The sequence below is a fragment of the Trematomus bernacchii genome, unplaced genomic scaffold (genome assembly GCF_902827165.1).
Source record: "Trematomus bernacchii unplaced genomic scaffold, fTreBer1.1, whole genome shotgun sequence".
Taxonomy (NCBI): Eukaryota; Metazoa; Chordata; class Actinopteri; order Perciformes; family Nototheniidae; genus Trematomus; species Trematomus bernacchii.
In genome coordinates this window covers 9,068,203-9,092,073 of record NW_022987547.1, presented here as the reverse complement: position 1 = coordinate 9,092,073, position 23,871 = coordinate 9,068,203, and the positions used below count along the sequence as shown (strand labels likewise).

General features: G+C 40.0%; 1 protein-coding gene across 7 annotated transcripts in view; it reads right to left on the bottom strand.

Annotated features, from left to right (window-relative positions):
• Nucleotides 1–23,114, bottom strand: part of LOC117476732 (membrane-associated phosphatidylinositol transfer protein 2-like) — a 53,678-nt gene extending 30,564 nt beyond the window's left edge. For 6 of the 7 annotated variants that reach the window (XM_034123446.1, XM_034123453.1, XM_034123449.1 and 3 more), the window contains exons 1-3: nucleotides 22,850–23,114; nucleotides 14,431–14,492; nucleotides 2,086–2,307 (exon numbers count right to left, since the gene is read on the bottom strand). In XM_034123446.1, the coding sequence (XP_033979337.1) occupies nucleotides 2,086–2,163 (78 nt within the window). In that variant the 5' untranslated portion in view covers nucleotides 2,164–2,307; nucleotides 14,431–14,492; nucleotides 22,850–23,114. The remainder of the gene's footprint in view (nucleotides 1–2,085; nucleotides 2,308–14,430; nucleotides 14,493–22,849) is intronic. The other variant, XM_034123447.1, reaches the window with a different exon arrangement.
• Between the last annotated feature and the right edge of the window lie 757 nt (nucleotides 23,115–23,871).

Sequence of the window (23,871 nt, the reverse complement as noted above, 5' to 3'; positions counted from 1 at the left end):
GGTGGCTTTCATGAGTTGTATTGAGTTTTTAACATGTTTGATAAAGTGGGTTTTACGATGATCAACGAGGCGAATTTACTGTTTCTGTCCATGGAGTCAAAATGATATATTAATTGAATGTTTTCATCTTTAATACCATAACTTTCCAAATATATGTTGATTTGTATTTTTTTGTTTGTCCTATATTTTCCATTTTCTCTTTCAGGCCACTCAAACATCTGAGCACCTCGCCTGACATTTTTTTAATCAAAAGGTCCAAATGGATTTGTTTGGTTCTATTTTCATTGCCGGCGTAATCCATATTTGCTGCTCTAGTGAGTATTTGGAGCAGCAGTTTGTGAGATTGAGTCAAAATAAACTACAGAGTGTGTGTTCATGGTGCGTCAGTGTGTGGCTCATTGATCTGTTTTCGATCTGTTGTTTGGTTTATTTTGGATCACACATGTCAACGTTTGCAAACTACAGATGTATTTAAAGTCAAATAATCTCATTTAACACAAGGGTGTTTACATTGGGTACATGAGTGATGCATACATCTTGTAAATAGTGTATCCAGTAATATGGAGCCAGACATAATGTCGTCATGGTAACGCTGACTGCGCCATCACGTCTCCTCCCTCGCTCTCTTTCCGCCCAGATCACAAACAAATGATGGCAGCGGCTGCCATGCTGCAGCTGATGTCACCAGTTACCACAGCAACCGGCACTTAGCTATGACGCTGACAAGGAGCAGGAGGGGTCCACCAGTGTGTGTGTGTGCGTGTGCGTGTGCGTGTGTGTGTGCGTGTGCGTGTGTGTGTGCGTGTGTGTGTGTGTGTGTGTGTGCATCATCAAAGCTAATATTCAGGAGGTTTGTTTAAGATTTCTTTTCGGAAGGTTCGCTCTTCTTTGCTCCTTCTGATGTTTTTTCCAGTTTTCTTTTCATTAAAGAGTTTTATAGAGGTATATCTTGTACGGATTATAAATCTGCATTATGGATACAAATAATATACTATTGAAAAATATGATCACTTTTACACCGTCAAATTATATAATGTCATTATCTCCTCAAACATGGAAGTCGTTCAGATTGTCCGTCAGCAGGATTACAGGAAAACTACTTGCCCCAGTTTAATGAAATTAGGTGGAAGGGCGTGCATGGGCCAGTGAAGAAGCCATTAAATGTAATCAGAGCGGATCTGAATCATGGCCGAAGACACAAATCACCTTATACTTTAGTAACATTGTGAGGTACAGCAGGGCCTTGCTGCATGTCTGCGCTCTCACATTGCCCTCAATATACCGATTCCAGACTCATCTAACATCCAAACGAAGTGTAAATAAACAAAATCATTTATGATTTGAAGGTATTTTACCACCTTCATGTCTTTTCACATTTTAGTCCACAAATGAAAATCGCACTTAAAACATATGAGTCTTTGGATATATTCAGCCTGTCTTTTCTCTTTTAGGGTGTTATGCAGGTCTTTTTTGTTTCTTTTCTTATAAATGTTTTGTTGGTTCCATGAGCATTGTGGGTTATCTTACTTACTGCGTAGTCCTAGATTTTTCTTTTAAAATTAAGCCAAACATCAAATTAATAATTTCCACTAACAACAAACTGGATTATCATAACGTTTCAATCTTCAGTTTATATAATAATATGCACATAATAACACACTTAATTCTATTATATACACTCTTTCAATTGTCAGCAGTTTTATGAAAAACACCCTAAACCTAAAGGCTTTCCCTTGATGATTGCCTAATAAACATATTTGACTAAGTGTTACCAGCATTTATTTGCAAAATAAAATCACATCTTGTTAATTTTTTAGTACATTTTCTATGTGAGTATATGTGTGTGTATATGCACAAAACTATTAAATGAATCAGGCATATGGAGCACCATCTGTGACCCTGTGACCACGCTGCTCACCGCTCTAGTTCTGGTACAGCACCACACTTCAAACTCCTGACCTCCAGAGAAAATACTCCAGTTCTCCAGCCTTCTTGTACTTCACTAACAACACCTCATTAAAGCCTTTCATTTAAGCTAATAGAAAGACATTTTCTTCCATGTGATTTACATGGAAAACTGCTCACCTGGATCATGTAGAGCTGCGCGATGCGGTACTCCTCCACGCTCATCGGCATGGGGATGCGATACTCCTTAATCAGCATGGTTGAGCTTGAATTTGGCCAACTCCTGGTGTGTGTGAGAGTGTGTGTGTCCAGAGAAGTGAAGGCTAGACGCTCCTCTCTTTCGGCTTCGCTACCCGAGCAGCATGTTCAAACAGCGAGGACGGGAGTCATCGTTATTGACACCTGAGAGACAAGAAGCAAAGACAGACTTTCAGTGGGATAAGAGGAGGTTTAACAATATGTAGGTTTTAGCTCCCAGCATGACTTACAAACCAGAGTTAGCATGCTTGTCTCAAGGATTAAACCCCCGAACACAAGCCAACCGCTCCTCTGTGAGTCCTCCAGCCTTCCTCCAGATCTATTACAAGGTAATCCACTGACCTAGCAACATCTCTGAAATCCCCCTGCAACCTAAATCCCAACTCCGTGTAAACACAGTGAAGACTCAGCCAAGATGTGGTCAATGAAGCATTTTAATCAAGGTATTCGTACTTTAATTTCCGGTTTCTTTCTACTCCCACTCCACTACATTTTACAGTTGTAAATGGTGTCATTACTGCTTGTTGTTTTTGACCATTTGGAGGCAGCAGAAACGCAACAATAACACATCATGAACTTTCAAATGTATATGGCGAAATTGTTGTGCACATTAGTGATGTGTCGGTCGCGAACGTGAAGTGAACGACGGGAGCCGGCTCGCGCCCGCGAACGAGACGTTTCTTTTTTTGTTTTGTTTTTTTTGTTAAGTAATACAAGACAGAATGATATGATGAACTCCGCGCTATGGTGCTCCGTGCATGCATGTAATATCCAAGGATTAGAGACGGTTGGATGCTGCTGTTTTGCACATTGCAATATATTTATTTGTATTATGTTGTTTATGATTAGACATGGTTGGATGCTGCTGTTTTGAGCATTGCAATATATTTATTTTCACTATGTTATTTATGTATGATTATCTTTAGGCTCAGCAAAGATTTGATGTCAGCTGTTTCTGTCTTTTTTTCTTTATTTAATACTGAAATAGAGCCCTGCTGTTTTGTCAGGGCTTTTTCTTTAAATACAATTTTAAAATGTCGATACAGTAGCTGTCCTTTTTTTTTAAATGTCTATGCTTAAGTTTTTATAGGTGTTGCTATCTGCTTTGTGTAGCGTGGTTCTACAAGCAAGTCAGTGCATTCATGGGGTGGTATCAGAGAGGTACAAGGGTCTGTAAATGCAATGAAAACAAATCATTTATAGATTAAAAATGTAATTTTTACTTTTGAATACTTCAGTAGGCAACAAAGGATGTATTGAATAATTTAAGTGATATATGTTTACACATATAAATCATTAGTCAAAACAGGGCTACATTTGATTGAATTATAAAAGCTATATTTGGTCAAAAAGAGCCGGCTCTTCTTGGTGAGCCGAGCCAAATGATCCGGCTCACTAAAAAGAGCTGGAATTCCCATCACTAGTGCACATTAAGCAGTTACAGAGCAACATGACGACTCATTTGGAGGTTTGTTTCCAATATTCACTCTTAATATAGCTCTGTTTTTTTATCTTTAACTCCTTATAGAAATATCTTTATCACAAAAATGCTCAACTACGTTCACCAGATACTCTGTAACTTTGTCTTTCTGCTGTTCTGTTAAGCTGGTAGTGATATTTTTTAAGGTGTTTTCTCTAAAATGATGCAATAAGAGCAGTGAGAGTGAGCCAGAAGTTGTAGGATGACAGATAAACAAAGATCTGAAACTCACTTTAAAGCTCCGTAAAGCTGCAGATACAGGTGATAATCCTCTGTGGGTTTGTAGGTTCCTCACTATGAGACACAACTTTCACAGAAATATTAAAGCCACTTCAGATTTTTCTTCTAAACAAGGTGAGAAAAAAAAATACTGTAGCTTTTAACATAATGCAACAGCAAGCAGACAGGGATGAATTCAGTCACATGACGATGGCTACTTAATCTCAGACAGATTAAGGACGGTAACTCTGATGCTGTTGACATGAGAGAGGAGGTGGAGCTGACATGTCAAATGAAAAGCGCGTGCGTGTGTACGTGCGCGCGCGTGCGTGTGTGTGTGTGGGGGGGGGGGGCAGTGTGTAGGTTGTGTCCCACCGTCTGTCCATCTGTGCATCATCAGGTTATGCATGTTTGGTCAGGCTGCTCAGATGAACTGCAGAGGTCAGGTAGTACAGTATGACAGTGAAAGTAGCCTCTTTCATGATTTGGGAAAAGGTTAGGAGCCATTCTATATTGTTTAACTGCATGAATATTAGTGTTTCAACATGTTAAATATCTCAAAAGTATATTTACCTTTGCCAAGAATGGTATTCTTATTTGCTTGATTTGTTTGTTTAATGGTTTGTTTGCACTATTACAGAAAGAACTACCTCTAATTTGTTTTAATCTTGGTGTGAGGGTGTAACATGGGCCAAGTTTAAACCTAATACATTTCCAAGAGGATACAAATGACATGGTGAAAACACCACTCACTTATGTTTCACTTTGGTTAACAATTTTAAAATAAGACATTAGACATATCTGAAAAAATGTTTTCCAGCAGTATGGGAACATTTGTGGAGAAAAAAGCTAACTAGGCGCGTTCACACCGGAGTACTTTTCCCCGTACTTTTCCCGTTTAGTTCCGTTAGTACCCCTTCACACCAAAAAGAGTACTTAGTGCCAGGAACTTTTACCCCCATTTTTAGTGCCTGCTAGAGAGGTGGTACCAAAAAAGTACCAATTTCTATTGGCTGGGCGAATTGCAAACCACGCCCCGTAAAACTCGGGAAAGTTTTGTGAAGCCGCCATTGTATTTGTGGCATTAGCATTATTAGCATTAGCATTAGCCCCGCGCACCAACGGAGAGAGAATAACTTATGGCAACACAAAAAAAAACATGGGAGCGGTGGAGTGATGAGGAGGTGTCGGCGTTCTGGTGATTTACTCGGAAGGCTTCAGTAGAAGCTGCTGGGAGTCCCAGCAGCTTCTTCTGAAGCCAGTCCCCAACTCCGGGGACTTCCGGCCGGGGACCTCGGGTGGCAGTATACGCCGTGAAGTGGTTTGCGGCCTGCCAGTAAACCCAAAGCAGAAGAACACGAAGTGACGTCAGCGGCTCATTTGTGTAATCTTCCCTCAGGGAACTTATTCCGGTGTGAACGCGATTGGTACTTAGTGCCCTGGGGTACTAAGTGCCCTGGGGTACTAAGTGCCCTGGGGTACTAAGTGCCGACACTAAGTACGGCAAAGTACTTGGTGTGAAAGCGGCTTGTGTTTTTAAAATGCTCTGACTAATAAAATCAAAGAGATTGTCTTTGTTCATAAACACACTGAAGTCAGAAGAACAACGTCCTATTTCGGGTAATGGGAATATTCAAGGGGCCCCTGAATGCATCATTGGTTACCGAAGGTCTGCATTTTACGCGCTATAGTTCAAAATAGTGTAATTTAAAAGTTAATTTAGCCTTGGGTTCAAACCAGTGTCAAGAAACAAGATGTATAATCTTTGAGTCCTCCAAAACACAGTCAGGCTCTGTAATTCCCACAATGCAAAGTGTTTTACAAACAATATCTACAGGTCTGCAGCGCTCTGCCTCAACAATGAATGAAGATTCAAATCCCAGCAGCTCTCCAGAGACCGTCACGTACGACCTTATTTACTGTGCTGTGATACAATTACAGCAGGGAAATGAAGTGGCATTTCTCACTGAATCCCGTGAAGGAAAAGTCCTTGAGCAACAGAAGAAGTGCTATATATAGAGACACAGTAATCCCCATGAAGCAGAATGTGAGACAGATGAAAACTGACACATCGACAGATAGACCGAGCATCTTGGCTTTTTTTTTTTTTTTTTTCTTTTGCCTCCATCAGCTAAACGAGCTGTGAGTCAGCACATCAGATACAGCAGCCGGCAATCTCTGAAACATGAACATAAAGTGAAGACTAAACTCAAGAGGACGACGATGTTATGATGTCATGTCAGGAGGATGTAGAGCTCATTACTAGAAACAGCATATCTAAAAAATGTCTCTGCTTTAAATATATATACTATACTGACAATAGGAATGCCACGACATCAGATTTCAAACGATTTTCTTTGTAGAATTAATTCACAATAACAGTATTATTAGGATATCTATAGATTATAATATAAACTATAAATACAAAGTAATAAGATAATAATAAAAGTAATAATGTAATCAGTAATATCTTTAACTTTCTGTATGTGCATCGTTTTCTCTTTGTTGGAATTATAACAGTATTATTGGGATATCTATAGATAATCATTTAAATATATAACAATAAAATAATAATAATAATACAAATAAGAATAATAAGAAGAACAATTATAATACATACTGTGGGGGAAACTTCTGTGTAGCAATGCATTGGGAGTCACCGACTCAGGAAGGAGACACGAGGAGAGCTGGAGCTTTGATGTCAAACACTGATGGGTTTATTCAGAGTATCGGCCGGAGGATTCACATCACAAGTCAAAGAGTCAGAGGTTCTGACTTCACGGGAGAGTTGCCACGTCAATTCTGAAGAGCCTCTCTCTATGCTAGACCTTTTAACTGGTTCACAGAGAGTAATCAACATCTCTGAAGGAGTAGACTAAACAGCTGGGAACACTGAACCACCTGCGTCCGACACTTATGGCCTCAAAGATTTCACATCTTAGAGTCCACAAACACCGATAAAGAAGTGCCTCAGCGTTCTCACAACAATTACCATTCGTGCCAGACAAGTTGACCGGTCACAAACTGGTAACAACAACACATATGGCACCAAGGCCTTTCCTTAAAGGAGATAACAGACGTCAGAGTAGATCATAAAACGTCACAGAGCAAAAGGTTAGATATCTAGAAGAATTATTCCTTAACACATACATATAATACTAAATCAGTAAACTCTTTAACTTTCTTTATTTTGCCTTGTAGTGCAGGGAACTTCAGTGAGGGTCTCTCTTTCAATTAAATTCACGATGACACAATAGACAAAACATTATCAACCATCAGCTCTATTAACATTTACTGTAGGGTTCACATTTATGCTACTCAAGTTATTTCTATAAAGCTTGTATAAGACTTCTGTCTGCTCTGTCTAATGCAAAATGAATAAATAACCTGAGACAGAAACATAACAAATATTGATTATAGTAGCACAGTATAAGTGTTATCCAGTGTGTCTGTAACATACATTTGTGTTTAGTTCAGTACATCATAAGCCACATTACACTTACTGCAGCCCTTACTGTAAAAAGATAAGCACTTAACCCTGAAAGAAAACATTAAAATGTATTCCGATCTGACTTGGCAGCCAATCTTCAATTCATTTTATTTCAATAACGGGAAGTCATTTATCAACATGTCATGTAATGCTTTTCATCTCATTCAATAACTGTTTCTGAATGTGGATCCACGCCCTCTAATTACTTTGGGAATGACCACCGCTGCTTCAAACACAAACAAAGTTCCCTCGGGCTTATGGGCAATTTCCAACAAAACAACCCAACCACAGCATGTAGCAAATGAGCTCTCCTCCTTCCCCGTGTCCCTCAATCCACTCTAATCCATTTAACTGATGAAGTTTGCGCCTTTTTTTTTTTTTTATGGCATTAGGGAATAAAACCTGAAGCCAATCATAAAGGAAGATTGTCCTCTATAGAAAACTGCGAGCACTGCAGGGTGGCTCAAATTGCAGCGATTTTGTGAAAACATTTTCAATAAAAATCAAACTGAAGATTGTCTTCACGCAGCTGCTGGGACATTTCAAACAATCCTGCAGCCGCTGGGACATTTCAAACAATCCTGCAGTCTCCCAGTTTAATCTGAAGGCCTCCTAATTGAGCTCACAGTCGAAAATCACAGTCAGTGTCGCCTCCGCAGAGCAAGTAAACGTCTCATCTGCAGCACTGAGAGGGAGCCAGGCTGCCAGCTGCCCTCCATCACAGCCTGTGTGACGGCAGGCTGAGGAAACCTTCAGATAAATTGCACAGAATTTGCCACCGAGGTAACCGGCTTGGAGGGAAACAGCTCTGGTCCATTAAACACAACACCGCCTGCCAGGAGCGTGGTCTTGGAGGCTGACACCCTGGATCCCTGAAAGATGCACCCCGACCTCATGTCCACCCATTCCCATTCAACTGAAACCCTGTGTCTGACCGTGGACACAGACTGTGGATGTTTCTTCGTAAAAAAGCAATAGGCTGACATACTATTTCTGCAGCTGGATATTTACACACCTCTCAGCCCTTTGCCAGCCGCTCTGCAGCTAACCTCACCCTGAAATGATTTGTATTCTGCAGAAATGCAAAAGATGTAACTCTTTTCCGATCAGAAACTATTTTCGATTAGAAATGTCAATGTTATTAATTGAAAAATATTTGTTATTGACCCCTTGGCAATGTGTGATTGATAATTGCTGATATACTGGACATACAACAGTGGAGGTGGCAGGTCAACACTCTCCTTTAAAGCTGCAATAAGAGAAGTTTTGGCCACTTGGGGGCAGTGAAACTTATTCGAATTTGAAATAGTAGCCTACTTAGACATTCATCAGACTTTTCATCACTGTTCCTGGAAACAACAACCAAGAGAGTGAAACAAAACCACACAATTGTGGGTCTTGAAGAGGATGTTTCATAAATGACTCACTTATTCAGTTCCGGTACATTTGTGTTTCTGGCACGCTTACTAACCCACATCAGACCCAGTCAGATTATATGTGGGCTGCCTTTATCTGATTGGCTCTTATTTCTATGTCACATTCTCAGACAGTCTCATTAGAATATGAGTATCTCCATCCATGTCTTGATAACTACATTTGCACAGGTGTAACATATTGTTCTGGTGAGCGAATCAGAGCAGACTGGGCTTCAGAGAGAGGGTGTATGAAGGTATATTCAGACACACTGTATTAGAAAAATTGAAATGTGCTTTAGAACATTAAATCATGTTAAAATGTTGCAATTATGAACCTGAGAATAAGTATAACACGTGCCCTTTGAAACAAAACAATGAGCTAAAAGATGCTATAACGTAGACACAGAGTAAAGAGAGAACACAGATTATAATTTAAAAGAAAAGAAAAGGAAAAAACTAACTGGTTTGATAGTAAATAAATAACTTCTGAGAGGTCAATTTGTGTGTGGTCCTTCTTCCAAAAGTAATTTAACAAAAGATCTAATTCTGTTTTCTACTCTGGCAGGCATGAGGTGATGTTTATTTTATAAGTCATGTTTAATGAAAATCAGAGCTACTTAAAATTCCTCAGAACATATTTACAGAATGCACACCCAATGAATTATCATAATCGCACGGACAAATGGGACAAAAACTATAACGATTACTGTGTACATATATAAAATGTGTAATCTAACATGCATTACATTTAAGAGCAAGAAGCCAATGCACCGTGTCTTTGTTACACATCATCACAGTTTGATGCATCTGAGTCGATTCCTCTCCAGCGATTTGAAGCGCTACAGGAGTCCTGCTGCACTAACAAGGTCCCCTGATGGAATTTGTCTCTGCTTTTGATAACAAAACACACCACAGCATTCTTCACATCTGAAGAAACATGCTGTCTTGCAGAATGAATCAGACGACGCCTGCCACGCACACGAGCAGGCCGAGGAAGACAAACACACCGAGTGTGATCTCTGGAGGAGTCGAGTACTGTACGGTACGCTCTCGCTGCGTACTTCAAATCTCATTCAAATGAGCTGCAAAGCATAAGTGATCATCAGCAGCTGTGGCTAAACTGCACTTTAAAATATGACAGTCAAATGTTGTCATTTAGTGTCTTTTCTGTGGTGCTGATGCTGATTGATTACGTTTCCTCCCATCAGCGTACACAAACTCCCTGCACATCACTACACTACACTACCATCAAACATGTGTTGCAGCGAGACATGAAGCCTCGCTGCAACAACACTCCTCTGCTCCTTACAAATACATTTCAAACATTACTCATCTCATTCAAATGTCTTTCTCGCAGTAACATGAACAAAGCCACCTGTAGACCCCCCCCTCGAACTGCAGCCACCTGCAGCTCCTCAGCCTCCTCCTCTTTACAAATACATCAGTGTGGACTGGAGTCCAACAGGCAGGCATCCATGTTGCCATAATGTACCTGTCTTTATAGCAACAGCTGCAAATAAAGGTATTTCAATATAATAAATCAGTTTACCTCGCAGGAGCAAACAGCCACACTGATCCTCTGAGCAGAGTCTTTAGGGGCAGATCTGCATGGTCCCACAGAGACCAGCAGCCCGGGCATCTTCCCCCCCCTCCCCGATCCCCTCTCTTTCTGCCGAATACTGTCAACCAATCCACCCGCAGCCTCGCCCCCCCCCCCAGCCCCGGTATTCAGGAAGGAGCTTCTTAAATCCTCACTGGGAAATAAGAGAAGGAATCGATTCTTCTTCTCCCTCTCCTTCTTCTTCTTCTTCTTCCCCCATCCACCTCTGTTCTGTTTTCCCTCCCTCGCCGTCTCCACCTCCTAGGCACTGAGGAAGCCCTGTTACCATGGAGACGCATGAGGCTGAAGCCCGATTGGTTGACAGTGTTGTGATGCAGGAAGTCGGCGTTGCAGCCCACCAGATTGATTGCCATTTTTGTTGTTGTGTGTGACCATCCCTCTCCAACGACGAGTCCAGAATCAATCCTCCACTTGTTTTTGGACAGATGTACAGGCATCTGAGCATCACTAACTCCATGGGTGGATTTCATTCTCTTAATGGGTACACTTCACAAACACACAGCAACATCTTCTTCTTCCACAAATACAAATGTTTTGGATAGAATTGAACTTATATCTAGACTCCGCTACTGACTTTCTTTCCCCTTTTAGGTGTGTTTTAAATATTTGTATGTGGTATACGGTACATTTCTATCAGTTAAGCAATATGTAACTTTGTTTGAAGAGGTGCTATATTAATACAATTCAAACTACAAGCTCAAAAACTACGTTGTTTTATATGAAGAGTTGTACGTTTTATTTATTTACCTTTTATTAATGAATCAGTATATTTCCTCTGTTGATAAGGTACATTCTTTTATTATTATTTATTTACCCATATTCAATAAAAAGCAATATTCACTCTATTTCTGCTTACATCTAGAGGAAAAAGTGTTTTTAGCTAATTAAAGTCTGCAACCAATGTGCATAATGAAAGTAAAGACAAGTCAGATTTAACGTTTTCAAATGTCATGAGACAAAAGGAAAATCCTCACATTTGAGAAGCTGGAACAAGAGAAAATTCACCGTTTGTGCTTTAAAAATGACTAATAAGTGTCAGTACTTTGACTCATCTTCGGATTAGTTTCTTGAGTGATCTCTTAATTGTTTTGTCTACTAAATTCAAGAAAAAAAAAAAAAATGTTGTTTGCTAATGTCTTTTTTTGCAAGATATGAATTATTGCTCTCGGAAAAATTATATAAATAATGAAGATTATCAACTATTTATTGCAGTCTCATATTTCTACAGGAAGCTACTGTTTGATATTGAATATAAATGATAAATACTTTATTATTCTCACTGAGATACACAAACCATAAAGCGCCTTTTGACACCTCCACACAAGTCCCCAACGCCTTAATTAAATCCTATAGCTCTGGCGTATAGTCGCATGTCGGCTTGGATATGAAAGAGGTTTGGTAAAGCTCATGTGCATGAATCATTTTTGATGTGATGCCAGAGGCAGATCACCTGCTCTGATGATTATGCATCTATTTGCACGGTGTCGTGACCATCCCGCCTCTCCTGCTGGGTATTTTTCTCACCTGCATCACACACAGAATTTGAATGAGCCAGCTGAGTGATGCGAACAGGTCTCTGATTTTGACTGGCAAATCAGTGAATGAGCAAAACTGTGCTCCTTTATTGCAGCCTGGAGCTGCGACGTCACTCCAGAGGCTGTAATCTACATTAGCATGTGGACACTGCAGCAGCTTATCTACATTTAAATGTCAAGCTTTACTGCTCACATTGATGTAAAACCTACCATAGATTTATTTTTACTTTTTGCACATGGGTTTAACTTTTGCATTTTAAAACAGATCATTTACGTCCTGGATTATGATTTGTGAAATAATCCATGAACACACAACTGTGCCTACATTAAATACATTTTACTGGGCCAAACACAACGTTTCAAAATGTCCAATTGGCTGTTCATTTGGAAAATACAACCTTGCTTCTGGCACAGCGCTAATAAATCAGTGGAGAGTCAGAAAACCCCTGACCAGGCAAGTAATGGCACCATTTTTGTCAATAACCACTAAGAACTATGGTTTGGCTGTAATACGAGTATTTCTTTCATTTGGAATAAACCTTTCATCCAAAAATGTGATCTTTAGTTAAAAGAAAATGGTGACATTTTTCGGAATATGCTTGGCAATTTGAGGATTGATGCTACCCTTGTTTGTGATTGAGAAATATAAAGCTACAGCAAGCATCAGGCTAACTTAGCTAGCATAACGAGTGGAAACAGATGGAAACAGTTAGCCTAGCTCCATCTGAACAACCAGCATCCCTAAAGCTCATTTATGTTTCATGTGTATAAAAATAAAAAGTGAAAAACGACAATTCCCAGTATTACAGTGGGTTAAATGTCTAAATGTCATGTTAATGTATCAGAGGCACACACTGGAGATCTTTCCTCAAATGACACCTGCTGCGAGTGGGATAAACTCTGTGACTCACAAGCCTACGCTTTATAAACGTCTCTTTAATTACATCCAGCCGACGTGTCTCTGTGGGTTTCAGGATAAAAATATCCCAACCTGCAGCCAGACGGATTCTGTAGGGGATTGTGTCGCTGATGCTGCTCCACATCTCATTAAAAAAATCTGGCATATGGCATTATTGTGCAATAGCACTAATGTCATTTTCTATATAAATACACTACTGTATTTATTGTATAATTCATACTTCAACATATTTATTTTTGTTATATCTTGTGGAACAATGTGCACATTTTATTTCTTCTCCAAGTTAGATATAGGAATAATTGATTTAATACAATTTATTATATATGAAAAAAAATGTTTTGTTTATATTTACTTTATTGTATAAATATCTTTTCTATTTCATTGAATGTATTTTTTTAATTTTATACTGAAGAAACAGTTAAATCCAATTTCCCCCTAGGGATAAATACATTAGTTCTGATTCTGATCTGAAGAAGAGAGTTTGAGCGGCCTTTAAGCTCCTGAGGATGAATCTGAAGAAATGGACTACAACAGATCACAAAAGGTGAACCTGCAGCGAGATTACATTTACTGTCATACCAACGAACAGGAAGTGAGGCTGAGAATGAGAATGAGCTTTGTGCAGCAGCCTCTGGTTTTATCATCCAGCTGCAGGGATGTACATCCTCAGAATAAAATGACTTGTTGATGGGTACTTCGCCCTACACACACACACACACACACACACACTTTATCCGAGCATCAGCAGAACACACGCTAACAGAATCAACCCCTCAACGCCACACAGTCCTGCTGCACAATGTGAACATCTGCTACTATAACGGCTGTTAATTTGTGACCGTGTCAAACACATCTCTGCTCACCAGACACTCCTGTTACTCATCGGCTCGAATCAAACGCCGGCCTGGGATGTTACCGTGCGTCGGCTCCTGCTGTCACTGGCAGCATTTCATCAGGACGTCACGCTGGCTGCTGCAGCATGTGCTCAAATCCCTGATGGATATCTTTATTTATTTACATAGCAGCGTTCAGAATTTTAATATCATAATGTCACCGAGTTGCAAGGCTAAATGGCTGGAAAATAATCCCAGCTGTAGTGTTGGGAAGTATATTTACTCAAGTACTGTACTTAACTACTGTTCAATTTGTAGGCAATTACAGTGTTCAAAAACAGTCATTAATAATAATTACGTATCATTTATGATCTAAATGTTGCTAGCATACTATATTAGTTATTCCAGACCAAAATAAAAATAAAGGGTGAATTTCATTGCTCATCTCCTTTACATTTGTGTTGTTATGGTCCCAGATGCAAATATTGTTAAATTAGTTTAGTTATTTGTTAAACTCCACTATATTTACCTGATAGCTGTATTCACTAGTTACTATTTTACTAGATATATTCTAGAAAAAGAGACTTTTACTTTGATACTTTACCTGTATTTGCTGATAATGCTTCAGTCAGACTTCTACTGGCAATTCTATATTTTTTAATTGTTGAATTTTTGCTTATATTTAGATAAAAGGAACTGAATACTTCCTCAACTGCTGCTTAGCTGACAGAGAAGGTTTGTTTCATCAAACTCACAGATATGAGATGTTATCACCGACCTGCAGTCCATCTCCAGCGATGGTTTCCTCTCCTTCTTCCTGTGAATGAGAAACAGCAGAGATGCTAATGTCAGTTTAACGAGGCACGCTCTACTATCTGACACACAGCTCTAAAAGAGTGTTTCCTCAAAGACCTCACACTTCATATTCCATAAATACCAGAAGTCATGTTTTGAAATCACTTCCTTCCTCAATCAAGGTTGAGGAACAGAAGAAATGCAACAGAATAAAATCAAAGAAAGTACAATTTATAAAAACGACATTACTTTAAGATCAGATGGAAGTCCATATGCCAAACATGTGAACATCTGACACTCTGAAAACATCACAACATGAAAAGAGACGTAGGCAGCAAATGAGAGTGAGCCTGACGTGATGGCTGGGTGATGAGAGAGGACGAGCTATTTTTAGCTCAGGGTGGCGGTGGAGGTGGAGGGGGGGGGGCAGAGAGCAGCGTGATGGTGGTGGGGCTGCAGGCAGGGGTTAGTTGTGATGCTTCTCAAATTGCTCTGCTTTCCTGCGTTCTGGTAAATGGCGGCGATGCATCACTGTCTGTGGGAGGGAGGGGGGAGGGGGGGAGGGAGGCTAATCACCCCGCACACTGTTCATGGGGCTTCAGTCTATAATGGTGTTCGCTCATTTAAAAATAAACATTTTATGAATGAGGAAACAGAAAGTCACAGATTTATTTTCGCTGGCTGCCCTTGATGAAAGAAAACACATAACTGTTCTCTTTAAGTTTAGATTTAAAGTCACCAGCAGGAACAGCTTTTAAAATAATGAAAGGAAAGCAGCAAAACAAGCTGTAAATGCAACATTATACAGTATAATCTCTCTTTTATTATCACCTTTATTCAATTAGGCCTCGTTGAGTTGAGGAGAAAATACAGCGATGAACAGTTCATACTCATTTTATCTTAATTGCAATATCTAAAATGCCAGAGACACAATATTCCTTAAAAAGCAAAAATGTGTCAACATAATATTCTATATTGGGCATTGTGTACCGATGAATCACAATTTATATATTTTTCAACAAAAATGGCAATTATGATGCAAAATGATCAATGCTTCTTACATCATAAATCATAAAGCAATTGCAATATCCGTTTAAATAATTGAAAGTAGATATTTTTGAAAATCGGACAAAACGGTACACATAAATGTCACCATTTGATGCACTGTCACAGATCATAGCTTTAGGATAAACTCCATCTGTTGTCCTTCGACAAGTCAAAGAAGCACAATGATAAATGGCACAAAGTAAAGAAATACTGCAAGAGAAAAGATACACATACTAGCTGCACAGATGTATGTGTGTCAGATCAAAGTCAAGTGATGAAGGCTATAAGATAGAAATCAAGGTCAGTGAGCACAGAGCTGAGCAGCAAAAAAGCATTCCTTCAACATAAAAACCGTCCATGAGAAACTCCAACAGAAGGAAGCAGCAGGCGGTTGAGATCAGAGAAGCCTCTTTCAACAACTCACAATTAACTCTATCAACACATGGTCATTTACAGTCTCATCTGAGCACTCATGCACACAAACACACACACACACGATAAGAGGATCTGCAGGTGGAGGTGGACAGCAGAGAGGCAGGTTGATGTTAATATAGACAAGGAAACATTAGGACAGAAGAGGAATACAGTTCATTTAGCTGAGGAGATTTAGAAGGAGATATAAGGAGGGGAAGCTCCACTCTCCGGGGCCAATACCATTACTGTTTGGCCCGGCTCCAGGCCTCCGAGGCTGGCTAATATACAGCCGGGGTGGTGGGGCAGACAGGGGGGGGGGACGCTCTGCAGGGACGCTCTGCAGGGACACCCGGTCCTGTCACCAGGATTAAGCATCTATTAAGACTACAGATTCATCTCTTGATTGCTCACATTTATAACGTCTGAGAGAAGATGTATCACTCACTCACAAAATCATTACAAACCCGGTCCATCGCTTTGGTCCAGACTGAAATATCTCAGCAACTATTGAATGGATTACCATAAAATGTGATATATGCGTTCATGATACCCAGGTCTAAAAAGCCAATGTGCAAAACCTGCGTTCCCTTTAATATTGTTCTAAAATCTTTATCTACTCTTCGCACTTCCTGGTTGGATGATCCAAACTGCATTTCGTTATATGTGCAATGACAATACAGTTAAATCTAAGTTCAGAACTCTATGAGAAAATGACCCTATTTCTCAATTGATTAATTCCCTCATAAAGTAATTTATACATGAATTAATTCTCCATTGGTCATTTCAAGTCTTCTTTAATACAGCATAATGTCAATTCATAAGTGATGGTCCCATTTAGAGTAAAATAAACAATAAAGAAGGGTATGCTTTAGGGCAGGGTTACCTTGTGATTGACAGGTCACTAACATGGTGTTGTTCAGTATGGGTTTTGTACATTTTAGTCTTAGACATTAACGCTAAAGAGTTATTTGTAACATTACAGTCCCCACTTCAAATGTCATGTTTGGGTTTCGCGTTGTATTGTCCTGCCAGTTGTGGTAGCAAAAACACAGGATAGTAACAGCAAAAACACCATCTATGAAGTTTCAAATTGTAAACCTAAAATCAATTAGTCACAATATTGTGTCTAAATCCACATCGTATATTGAGTCTTTGGATACGTCTCAACTATGTTTGAATTGTCATGACATTTGGAACACATTCACATTCACATTCTCCTCGGTGAATTACATCCTTTTGGTTGTAGCACAGTCATCAGATCAAAAACTGTCTGTTAACTGTTTGTATATCTCAACAATGATTATATGGATTGTCATGCATTTTGGTAAATTTACAGAAAAACACTTGCCATCTATTTCATTTGACAGGAGCTTTGAAAAATGATGAATAGCTGAAAAATGCAAATAGTAGGCAAATTGTTGCTGTAGTTGCAAATTAGCTCCTGCTGGGTTCCAGACGTTCAAAAGGCAAATGCTTAGTTACAATAAGAAGCCATCATAAAAAGGGAGTAGCTGTGATCTGAATCCAATCAGCAATGTGTAAAAGAAAGAATATTTGTTGTGCCTCTACGTTACATGTTCAGATGCTTTAATGTTCAAAAAGTGCTTTATTTTTCTCATTCTGCCTTTTTCTGCCTTTCACCCTCTGTCTGAAACCCGAGCCCAGTCTGCTCTGATTGGTTTGCTGGCCGGCTCTGTTGTGATTAGTCAACCACTTAGAGATGTCCCGCCCCTTAGCCTATCACGTACAATGTGTTGGAGTGCTAGCCAAAAGAAGCGCATGTTACTTAGTAGGGATGCTCCGATCGATCGGTCACCGATCGAGATCGGCCGATACTCACTCTCTACCGATCGATCGGTGCTCTCTAAACATGCCGATCGCGAGAGCCGACCGCATGACGTAAAATACATGACACTTTTCTCTGTACGCGGCAAAACAAGCTCGCCAAAATGGCTTCACCGGTCTGGCATTATTTTAAGGTGTCCGAAAAAGACAGTAAAATAGCGGTATGTGTGTGAAGCAGAAATCCTGCAGCTCCACCCGCTGTGATGGACCGGTGAGCGGAGCGAAACACACAAGAGTTAGACCTAACACACTTAGCTATTTGATCTACCTCTGGAACAAGCTAAACTAGTTATAAATATGTTTATTCTTCACTGTCAAGGGAGAGAGGGGGAGAGAGAGAGAGAGGGAGAGAGGAAAGGAGAGCGCTTGCTCATTTCTCCCGTGGTATTATCCAAAGTGAATGTAAACTTGAATAATGTACATCATTTGAATGTAATAATTAAGTTGATTGTTGTTTGTGGAAGCTCCAGTGAATGAGCCCTATTAACTGAGTTTTAAACATCACTTTAAATGGAAGATTTAAAGTGATGTTTAAATCTTCCATTTAGGCCCCGCCCACTCGATCGGATCGGCGATCGGTATCGGCCGATACTGATTCCGGCGATCGCCCCCAAAATTGGCGATCGGAGCATCCCTATTACTTAGTGATGTCACTATGTTACGGAAGTAAACAAAGGAGTCCAAGGGAGGATCATTTACATACACAAACACTTTTTGAACGGACTAAAGGAAAGGGAAAGCATATTAGGGCCCCTTTAAAACTATTATCAGTATTTATCTCAAAGCTCCACTTGCAGAGCACGTCAGTGAGTCCGAGGGAAGCGATGCACAGAGATGACTTTAACTAACAGAGCGACGCTCAAAGTATCAGGTAAGCAGGATGCTCTTCCTCATCCATACTACTGAACATGGTGCGTCTGAATATTTGATGAGGACACAACGCCTCGCTGGACCTGAACAAAGCCCGGCAATTGTTAATTAGAGTAAGTGCTCAAACAAACCGCATGAGCACTGCCAACGTGGCCAAACATGACAGCTCTAGCTTTGGATTCTCAGAACAATACCACTCCCCCATCCTCGGTCTCACATGTCCACCCCCCCCCCCCCCCCCCCCCCCCCCCTCCCCCCCCCTCCACCGGAGCAACTGGGGACGTCATGAAGGTATGGATCTATTTTTAGCTTTCCTACAAGGGCACCCTCTGACTGCCCGCTGGAAACCCTGTTAATGTGAGTCTATATGCAGCTTCTTCTGGGAGCACCGGGGCTGAAAGAAGAATACAAAGCCTTGTACTTAAGTGACAAAGGGAATAGCATAATATAAAAATACAAGTAAACGTACTGCACTATTAGCAAACTATACTCTTCTCTGGATGTGGAAAATGCGTGTTTAAATGTATTATAATTGCTGTATATATGTAATTCAGTCTTTCTCAGTGTCTGCTGTATTAAATCACAGCAAAACAACTTTTTGAAAATAAAATAAATTCATCCATCATTGATTACATGTAGTTCTGGAGCTTAAAAGAAGCAACAATAAAGCAGATCGTTGGACTATAATTCTGAAAAGTATATATATTTCAGAATAAAACCAGATGATTTGCAATACAGACCCAAAGGACTTTCGGGTTAAGGACTTTTGGGTTAAGGACATTAACATGAAACGCATATTTTGTGCACTGAATTGTACATTTTCTTAAATCTTAAAATACAAAATAGACATTTAGACCAAAACAATATGTCAAATATATATGTGCGTTAAACAATGAGGATCAAAAGGTGCAACATTTTTAGAATGGCGCAATGATTAATGGTAATAATTTAACGATTATGAGCTTCTCATTAATGTATGGCGTCAAGTTAGACACCTACACTTCATGTTGGAGTGTATATTATATATTTGATCTATTATTTTATGTCATTTATCTGGTTTTACTTTGTACTGTATGACTGCATAACAGCCTCTGATATCCTCACAAATAAAGCTCTTAATGTTGGTTACTTTCCCTTCTGCATGCTGGATTATTTCCTATGTGAGGCTTGTGCATATGTCCATGCATGTGAGGCACAATAAGGAGCAGAAAGCGAAAGATGGGCAGATCTTCCGTCTATTTGTGGCGCAGTGTTTCTCCCTGACAGGCCGAGGCGGTTGGAGGAGAGGGAGTGACGCTGTAGGCAAAACAGTCAGGACTAAAAAGAAATGTTTTCCATTCACATCCAAGTGCAACACTACAGTCTGCAGCCTGCCTCCACGCACTGTGAAGCCATGATCAGTGGGCTGGAATCCCTCTGTTTACCCTGCTATAAATAGATTCCACACACTGTGATGACGTGGCATCTCGTGACAAGACCCCCTCCCCATCCTCCCTACCTCCCCCTCCTCTCTCATCCAGACTGTAGCGCTGAGCGAGTCATGCCGTTATTAGTATGCAACGCTCGGCCCGGCTGCATGCCAACCCTCCTCAAAAAACCTGTCTGACGTAGCTTTGGAGGAAAAAACCTGGCATGTTCCACGAGATGGGAGAAGATTGATTTAAAAGGGGTGAGATGAAAGAAAATAGAAGTAAGGATGGATTGGTAGACGGGGGAGGGTAGGGAGGAGGGAGAAGGAGCAAGTGAAGGAGGGGGCGGCAATCAATACCATGACTCATTCTTTCTGCGGTGGCCACTTCCTAACAGCATTCATTAAAGCAAACCTAATCATTTTGGCCCGATAATCAGATCCTGCGAGGCTCCATCTTCTTTCAGTCCCCCACCACACACATTCAAATCATGCACACTGATCCTGAAATGGGAGGAAACAGAACCTCATACAGTGGATCTGATGGTTGTGGTGATAGTGGAGATGATATGATACTACTTCAATCAGCAAGTCAAATCTTTGGATAACACACAAGATTTGTAGACATGATAGCAGCACGGCTCCAAGGAAAGGTCGGTTTGTGGTTGGTGCGCCACTCAGGTTCAGACTGAAATATCTCAACAACTGTCGGATGGATTGAGGTGAAATTTGGTGCAGGCATTCATGGTACCCTAAGGATGAACCCTTATAACTTTCATGATCCCCTGATGTTCCCTTTAGTGCCACAACAAGGCGGACATTTTGAGTTTGGTATCAATATCTCAAGAACTACTAGATGAATTGCTACTGATGAGAATGTTTATCCCAAAAAAAAGTGATGTTTTTCTAATGATTTAACATATTTTTACAATTTCAAATATTTGTATTTTACTGATCAAAATAAAGCAAAAGCAGCAAATCCTCATATTTAAGAAAAGGTCAGTCCATTAACAACTAGATGAATTTTCAAGAAATTTGGTTAAAACTTTCATAATTTTGAAATGTGAAATCATACTGACTTTGGTGAACCTTTGTCAGTTAATTATTACATTTTAAATTGATTTTAAATTCCTTTTCTTTGGTGTATGACAAGATTCCTGCAAAATTCATGAACTCCTATTGTATTGGCCTTTGCTGTATGTTGTGTTTCCTGCTAATTAGCATGCTAACAAAACTAAACCTTACATGAGCTAACAGTCAATAACCTAGTATTAGCACTATATTTGTTAGCATGTTAGCAAGCTGATGGTATCTTTTTGCTCAAAGGCTAAGAACTCAGGCTTGTTTTACTCAATTAAACTGTATCTACAGTTAGAATTATTGTCAAATTAATAATGTGGTTATCTAGAGTAAGATACATGTTATATTTGCCTTACTGAAAATGCGCTAACACTGATTATTTTAAGCTCTGTGGCTACTGCGAAACTTTTTCAAGGGGTAAAGTGTTTCTTCCTAGAAAGTTCTGGCCCCTCTGCATCATCCGTCTATATAGGTTTCAGGCTCGGTGTGAATCACACATACCACAGCAGCTCTTTACTGTTTCACCTTCAGTCTGAGAATAGCTCCAGCCCTGTGGAGGCATGCATTGTGAGCAGGATGTCCAGGACAACTTCTAGGATAGGTCAAACTTCAGACAGTTAATATGAGAGAAAGTCAAGTTAAATTATTTATATTGTGCTTTACAGAAAGGAGGGGGGAAATGTGAAAGAGGAAGGCACAATTTCAAGAAATATAATATAAAAAATACCTAATTATGTGTGATGAACTCAGATGGCCAGCTGCAGGGGGGATGCTTACATTTGTATTGATTCATCTAAAACTCAAATATTTGTTTATTCTTTCTTTAAGCTTCATGAATGTTCATATTTGCTACTTTTCTCTGTCTTTTGTGAACCATACATTTAAAATATTTGTACTGTAGATTAGCCAAAAACAAGCAGTATAAAGTCTTCCTTGTGGGGTTTTATGATGGTGTGAAAGGTATTTCTCATAATTTTCTAACATCTTCCAGTCTAAACGGATAATGCTTTTTTCTTGCAAATGAAAGGCATTGTCCAAATCAATGCTAACATTAGTCTTTATCTTAACGCAGCTAGACTGTTAGTCTGGTTGGTTGATTTCTCAGAAATGTGCACCAAATAAGCAACATATCCACCCTTTTTGAGTCCTGCATGTTGTGACCCTGTCTTGTAGAGGAACCCAGAGTCCTAATCTAGTTGTGATGGTGAGTGAATCTGGGGCTGTGTATAGTCTGCTGTAGGGAAATGATGGTGCATACAGAGGGGATTTACTCAAATCCATCTGTGCACATTGAAGTATACTTCATTTAAAGCCGATGTATACCGGACATTATACGGCTTATTGGGTGGGTTACATGCAGAGATAGAACATCCTTCTCTCTTTTAAGTACAACATAGGAGGTTTATGCAACATGCTATCTCCCTGCCAGAGGGTGCTGTGTGAGACTGAATATCTGCACAGCACATAAATACACACAATATAATAACAACCACAATGAGATATAGATGCTATTCATCAGCTGTTTTGGTTCAAGGAAAGCTACAACGATGGATGTCACCTGACCACTGCAGCTAATGCAAACACTCCCACAAATACTGGAGGAGATAATTAACATTTGCATCGTGTCAGTCTGTCTAATTAACGTGAAGCCTGAGAGTTAATCAGTGTTGACAGCGTGTTATCAGATAAACAACACAACATCAGGAGGGACTCACCTGCAGCTAGTCCCTGTTATTCACCTGGATCTCCACATAATTCAACATCGCTGTCAGTGAAAGGTGTATTTTCCCAGCAGACGCCCGGTGATGATATCGTCGGTGATGGTGTTTATTTTCTGCGCTGGAGGGGGACCGCTGTTCGTCCTGTAGTCCCCCGCTCGGAGCGTTCATGTGTCGGCCTGTCAGTCCCACCCTCCCCGCTGCAGCTCCATCACTAAACACGGTGTGCTGTGTGTGTCCGGTGTGTGTGAGCTCCAGTGTGTGTGAGCTCCGGTGTGTCGCCGGTGTCTGAGCACAGATCAGGTTAACAGTTACATCAGAAGAAGACAGCACATCCTCCTGCAGCACATGAAGAAGAGGGGCGCCCCCCCGTGGTGCACTGCCGCCTGCAGGAGTCAGGCTGGGTAATGTGGACATTACGGCTGGAAATACTTGAACCACTGGTGGAATAACACCGATATTATTAGTGAAAGTAACGATACAACAGTATGCAAATGTCTACTACATTCAAAATGTGCCGTAAGTAAAATTATGGACTGTAATATGAGCATTAAGATGTACAATACGTACCACCTAGAGTTATATTATAACTCAATATTGTGCTTCTTTATGGTTATATTCCACTTTATTTAATCAAATTAGTAACCTTAAATTGCTAATTGAAAACCAAAGATTGCCACCCAGCAGTAGATATGACAAATGTTAATATGAGCTCAACCTTTACCAGTTGCAACATAATATGTAGGCATAATGGACACATTCATGCATAAAACGTTATAATCCAGTGATATAAATCAGTTTTCTCGAATTCTGCATTCTGCATAATGACTTCTTTGACTGTGGGGCATTTAATCCGGGACTTTTACTTGTAGGCAATTGTTTTTAGTGTGGTTCATGTTCTTGCTTAAGTAAAGGATCTATTAAAACAGCCAGGGTTTCTATAACTTCATATACAAAAATATAATGTAATATTTGTGTCAAAGACATTCAAAATTAGTAAAAAACGAGTCAGTCATAAT